The sequence below is a fragment of the Crocuta crocuta genome, unplaced genomic scaffold, assembly GCF_008692635.1.
Source record: "Crocuta crocuta isolate KB4526 unplaced genomic scaffold, BGI_CrCroc_1.0 scaffold601, whole genome shotgun sequence".
Taxonomy (NCBI): domain Eukaryota; kingdom Metazoa; phylum Chordata; class Mammalia; order Carnivora; family Hyaenidae; genus Crocuta; species Crocuta crocuta.
Window position 1 is genome coordinate 151,075 of NW_027528227.1, and position 6,856 is coordinate 157,930.

Consider the following 6,856-nt stretch of genomic DNA (forward strand, 5'->3'; position numbering starts at 1 on the left):
AGAGCTTTCATTTCTAATATTGACAAAAATCTGATCAATGTATCAATCTTTCTTGCCAAATTTACATATAAAAAACCTTTAGCCCCTCCATGAAAATCATTTTAGTAAAACAAAAAATGAAAATGATTGGAAAATGTTTATCTGTGCTGCGAGAAAACCAATCAAGGAAATTAAATTGGCTTAATGATGTTTGCTCTAGGAAATACTCCCTTAATGACAATTCATCAGTGTTAGTAAAATTCTGATTAAAATATGTATGATGAGGAACAAAGAACATCACAGGGTTGGAATGACACTGTCAAACTATCCACAAGGTCAAAACAGCAAAAGCAAAATGGACCCATTATTCAAATTTAATAGCTATTAAAAGCATGATAATCCATTTGTTGATCTAACCTTTGGATTCTCCCCAGGATGTGCCAAACAGCCTCCTGAAGGTGCTTTGTACATTTCCCAGAAACCAAGAGTATAGACGTGATCATTAATGAGCTCAGTATTGTTTGTTTTTGAAGGCTGTGAAGGGTGTCCTTCATTTCAGCTATGCATTTATGGGAAAGGAGAGTTCACACTTAGAACCCAAGTTCTAATTTGCTGGTCTTCTTCAACTACAAGGGCTACCACCCCTTACCAATTTCTCAGATTAAACAACACATATTCAGAAAGATTTAGGGGTGAGGATAGGAACTGAGCCAACACAGGAAAAAGCTACTCGAGACACTGTTGAGAAAGATAGCTTGCTCTAACCTTTTCAGATTGGCCATGATCACTGGGCACAACTTTGCTGGACTGAGATTTCTTCATCTCAGGTTTGGAGCTTCGGGATGGTGGTGGCAGTGGCATCTCTTACAGATTCAGCAGTGTCTATCCAAGAGAGGGCTGTAATCAGAAAGGGACTCTTTAAAACACCATTCACCAGAAACATCACAGAATTCTCTGGAAACCCTTGAGAACACCCAGGCTCTCTCTAGAATCTCTAGGAGAAAACATACTTTGAGTTAGACAAATCTGTGTTCAAATTCTGGTTCTACCACAATTAACCTTGGGTAGTGATAAACTCCCTGGGTTTGTTATCTCATCTGGAAAATGGAGAGAAGTACACCTACCTCTGTAGGGCACTGTTCAAATTAAATGACATACTCTAACTAAAAAGACCAGCAAAGTGCCTACCATCCTGTGTGGGCACTGGAACTGTGGCCTGCCTCCTAGTTTAGGCCTGGGAACACTGGGAACAAGTCACATGAAAGTTTTGCATTAAAAACAATCAAAAACATGACAGATCACATAGTATGGAAGCCAGCTAGAAGGGTTAATGTTCTTTAAAAGGCACAGGGTCCTGGCACAGCGATTATAATGATGCTACAGAGGAGACACAAGAGTATACTGCACATATACATGATAGGCCAGAGTATTCAAAGACTGCATTCTATGAGAAGAAACTGTACAGCTCCACACACCTGGCAAGAAAAAAAAAATCAAGACAAGATAATAATAGAAGGAACTAACTTACTGAAAAATCACTTGACATATTTAACCATCATTACAGCTCTTGGGAGTGTCCTATCTTTGTCTCATCTCAGTGGTGGACTCCATTCTACATTCCTTAAAGTTCTTTTCTTGTGAGTCCTCAATAGTTAGGATGCACTTATGTGTCTCAAAAGCAAATGCATTATTAGGAGGAATCAGTTTTTGGATATACAGGATGCCTTTCCCACACAGATGCAACTGCCCTTCCAACCTCACCCACATTCAATCTCCAAGTTCAACTGCATTTTCAAAGAGTACGCTCCTCTAAGAGAGACCCTAAAGGCAATGCAATAAACTTACCCGTCACTCTGTACCCAATATTTCAGGCAATGGAGATACAAACGCAAATAAATCATGCATCTTATCCTGTAAGTATTCACATACACAGCTCTAAGAGTAACATAAAAATGTGGCAATGATTTAATAAAGGTAAATACATACAAAGTACTACAAAAACATAATGGAAGCTTAGTAATCTTGTCTGGGGGACAAAGGGGTGGAAGAGGACTTCATAGAGGAAGTTATATATGATCTAGGCTTAAGTGACAAAGGGGATCCCAAGTAGATTGGGGAGCTTTGCAGGCAAAGACAGCCTGAGCACAGGAAGAGGCCTGAACATGGCGAGCACAGCAGGTGCAGGGATGTCCCAGTTGTTTGGAGCGTGGATAAAAAGAATGTGTTGGGGAAGAGTTAGAGAGGGGCTGAATGCTAGGCTAGGGCCAGGCTGGTAAGAAAGGGAAGCAGAGAAAACTTCAGCTTGAGGGGAAGGTTTAAGAAAGGAGAAAGGCTGCTTTGGGTTTTGCTTTGGATGGAGTACCTTCAAACATTTTGTCAGTCAGGAAAAGTCAGTACAAGTATGTGCCTCCACATTTATTACCTCAGTTGGTCTCACAACAAAGCAGTGAGGGTATGCAGTACAGATACAATTCTTTCCATTTTAGAGTCCCAAATGTGTTAAGTGACTTACTACACAGGACAAAAATATTAAGCAGCATAGATCACCCAGCTCTTTCTAGGGCTCTTTCTAAAATACCATGAAGTCTCCCCAGTCATACTCAAAAGCATTCTAAAAACAGTCCATGGTCTAGCAATAAGAATGAAATCTGGCCATTTGTAGCAACATGGATGGAACTTGAGGGTGTTATGCTGAGCGAAATAAGTCAGGCAGAAAAGGACAGATACCATATGTTTGCACGTATAAGTGGATTAGGAGGAACTTAACGGAGGACCATGGGGGAGAAGAAGGGGAAAATAGCTGGGGAGAAGGAGGGAGGCAAACCATAAGAGACTCTTGGTTTCTGAGAACAAACTGAGGGCTGATGGGAGTGGGGGAGGAGAGGGGAAGGGGGGTGATGGGCATGGAGGAGGGCACTTGTGGAGATGAGCACTGGGTGTTATATGGANCTACTGGGTTTTTAAACCAGCCAATTCAGCATTGTTGAGCCTTAATTTTCTTGTTTGCAATACAGCAATACTACCATTTACTTGCAGAAGCATCATATGGCTCAAAAGCACATTTGTATGTTGAAAGCCTATCCCATGGTAGGCCCTCAAAATAAGTGGTGCATCTTATTTTCCTTTTCAGCCCCCAAAATCCAAACCTATTTTTTCTATCTCATCTCTCAAAACTCAGCCAAGCAGCAATAAAGCTAAATTGGGTGCACGCACCCTTAACCACACTGTATGAAAACCACTTGCTCCACTATTATTATTCACACCTCATACAATTTTTTTAGGCTGACCAAAGATTCATGTTCTGAAACTTTTTATCTTTCAAGGGGGAAAGAAAAAATAGACTGTAGTCAACAGGATAAAAAAAACTTTCAGGTGATGACATCACAGAGTAACTTAACCTGATAGAATAGGTTTATTCAGATGATATTCACACACCACCTTCATTATTCTGAATACTAATCACTTGCTTTGGGGGACACATACAGTGACCTAAGTAATTTCTCTGCCATTAGAAAGGGAAGGGACCACCAAAAACAGCTTTCATTAAAGGACATTCTGCAGAACTTTCTTGACTTCTACCACCTACAGAATGGAGCCTTGCTTGGACAAGAAAATTAGAATCCTTTCCACTTTCCAGACTTCCATATTCCCTATATACACACTGACAAGTGCTGGAGACCCCACTGAGCATCCCAGGGCTGATGCTAAAACCCAAACAGGGGCAAATTGGCTCATTTAGAAGCCCAGTTGCTTAGACTCCAAAACTGTAGATCAAGACAGTCTATAGGAAACAAGAGCAACTTCATTTTATATCTAAACACAGGTTATAGACAGCAAGACACTGGGGAGAGAATGCTGCATGGTATCCATTAAAGCAGCACTGGGCTGTGAAGGATGCCTAGGGTCGAACTCTGACCTTACCTCTAGCTGGCTGGATGACACTAGGCAAGTGCCTTTTCCCTTTTTGGGCCTTGTTTCCCCATCTAAGAAAATGAGGAAATGGGACCAGTAGCTCCTAGCTATTCAAACCATGGTCAATAGACCAGCAACATTAGCATCACCTGCAAGCTTATTAGCAATTTAAAATCCCAGGTCCCAAGCTAGACCTACCAAATCTGAAAGTGCACGTTAACAATATCCCCAGGTGATTTGTATGCACTTCAAAGTTTAAGAAGCACTGTTCTAGGATCCTTTGACCTCTGACATTCTAGGATCCTAAGTAGACCAAAGCGGAGAGCAGAAGGAAAGCCAGAGCTGCAGCGGTTGGAGTACGGGATAGAAGACAGCCAGTGGAGGTTTTAAAAGGGAGAACAAGGGAGAGAGCACACGTTTCCATCCTCCTTCATATCCTCCCACCTGTAGTTCAAAAGACATCCTGCAAGTAGCATTCTCTGACTTATTAAATAAGTCTTGTCAATGACACTAATCCTCCACATTTCCACTTGTGAAAAGACGCTTTGTAATTGTGCTCTGATTCAGGCATGTGTACTGGTCGCTCTATCTAAAAGCTAAGACCCAGTCTCATTTGTTTTGCCATCTCATCCTCTAAAACACACTCCCTGCCCAGCTTCTCTCAGACTGCTGACTGACAACAGAACAAAACCAGAACAAAACAAAAGGTTTCCTGTCAGGGATGCCGCGCTTGCGGGCAAGAGAAGACAGCGTGTTAACAAGGGGCTGGGGGGTGGTGCTGACGCATCATCCCGCATGCGACTGGGCCGGACATTCGAGTGGGCAGTACAAGCCCAAAGGTGCCTACCTCACATCGAGACTGAACGCAGAACAGGAAAGATCATGGACGCACTCCTAGACCAGGAGAGGCCCGGGAAATAAACGGAGCTCCGTGTTGTAGCGACCCGTGTCCGTCTCAACCTGGACTGTGCCGGCTCTAATCTGCCCAGTAGCTAATTTTGAAAATTACAGCCCCAGGAGGAAGCGCAGTGGTGATTGGCCAGAAGGAGCCAATCAGCGTGCGCAGTTGGGACGCGTGCTCGCCTAGCTAGGAGGGGCGGGACTGGGTATTTTTAAATTGAACACTGCAGCTAATAGACTTCGCGTGGGGCGTGGTTTCAAATACAATTGGTTGAACCTGGCAGGGCTGACCAGCGGAATACTGAGCACTTTAAAAAGGTGTTTTCTTTAAATAATCCTTCTGGGATGGGAGGAGAGTGACTGCATAATTTAGATTAAGGCCAACTAAAACATTAATATTAATAACCCTTTGTAGAGTCAAATGTTAACTCCTGCTGGCTTCACAAATGGCCTTGTGAGGGAAGCAGGACAGAAATTATTGCCCCTATTTTATGAATAAGCACCCAAAGTGCAGACAACTAGTAGTAGTTAGTATTAATTTACCACTAGCTCTGTGCTACTATAAATTTTTGTTTAAATCCTGCCCAAAAAGATAGGTACTTTTATTATTGCCATTTTACAGATAACAAAACTGTAGTTTGCTAACTGCCCAATGTCACAAACCTACACTGCGGCAAAGCAGGTATGACAACTCAGATATTCTCATTTATTTTACTCATTCATTCATTCATTCAACAGTTATTAAGCATCTGCTTTGTTCCAGGAGCTAGAAAAACTATAGAGGAGTAATTGACAAAAGACTTGAAGAATTGATAACCCTGCCCCATCCTCTGGAGATGCAAAGAGTAAATGGAGATACCAAGGATAAAATCCAGGGCTTCCTGAATATACACTACCACTAAATTACATCCCTGCCTTATTATCAGCCCATTCTCCTTTTAGCATCTCACAGCTTCTACATTAAAGGTGGAGTATTCACATGATCCCAGGCCTCCTCTTTTTAATCTCCCTAATTTATCTAATCGAGATCCACAACTTTAAACATCATCTAAAATCTGGCCCTGAACTCCAGATTCATAAATCCAACTGACTACTCCACATCTGTACTTGGATGTCTGATAGATACCTCAAACTCAACATGTTCACAATGCTTACCAAACCTGACCCTTCTTCTAATGTCTCCCATTCCAAAAACTGGTATGACATTAAAACGGTTAATCAAGCCAGAAACCTGGATATCATCCTTGATTCAAACTCTCTTCCATAACCTTACTTTCCTATATCCAAATTCTTCAGCAAGTCCCATTGATTCTACCTTAAAACTACACCTTACATCCATCCACTTCTCTCCATCTCCACTACCACCACAGTCTCTCACTTGGATCACTGTCAAGAGCCTCCAAGCTGCTCTCCCTCTTTACAATATTGATCTCCTCTAATGTGAATTGGAGATCAATTACAAGACCACTCATTTTTAAAAAGAAAAATTATATCCTCTTTCTCTCATGCTTTAGTGGTTTCCAACAGAACTTAAAATCCAAACTCCTTACTCTGGTCTACAGGTCCTGCCTATATCATCAACCCCATCTCCAACCACTCGTTCTTGTTCACTACATTATAGCCATATAGGTCTTTCAAAAATTTGAATATAATAAAATCCCTCTCCTCAAGGTCTTTGCACATGATGTTCCCACTACTTGGAACATTATTCCCTCCATTCTTTAAATTACTTGTTTTTTTTTTTCTGATACTTCAAGTCTTAATTTAAATGCCCCCCTCTTCAGAGAGGCCTTCCTGACCTGTTACCTAAAATAGGATTCTCCTTCCACTCCTTTATACTATCTCAGTCCCTTACATTTATTTTAGAGTAAGTATTGTTATTTGTAATTTTTTAACCTATCTCCTCACTAAAGAATGCAAGGTCCTTATTTAAAGGGTATTATGCTAAGTGAAGTAAGTCCTACAGAGAAAGACAAATACCATATGATTTCACTTCTCTGTGGAATCTAAAAAAAACATAAATGAACAAATAAACAGAAACAGATACATAAATAGAATGAACTGG

The 6,856-nt window shown here is 41.2% G+C and overlaps 1 protein-coding gene across 1 annotated transcript in view; it reads right to left on the reverse strand.

Moving 5' to 3' along the window:
• CCNB3 (cyclin B3) overlaps nucleotides 1–4,846 on the reverse strand; it is a 53,690-nt gene extending 48,844 nt beyond the window's left edge. Inside the window, 2 exon segments of the mRNA XM_077753049.1 lie at nucleotides 745–876; nucleotides 4,739–4,846. Coding sequence (XP_077609175.1) covers nucleotides 745–840 — 96 coding nt within the window. The 5' untranslated portion in view covers nucleotides 841–876; nucleotides 4,739–4,846.
• Nucleotides 4,847–6,856: the final 2,010 nt, after the last annotated feature.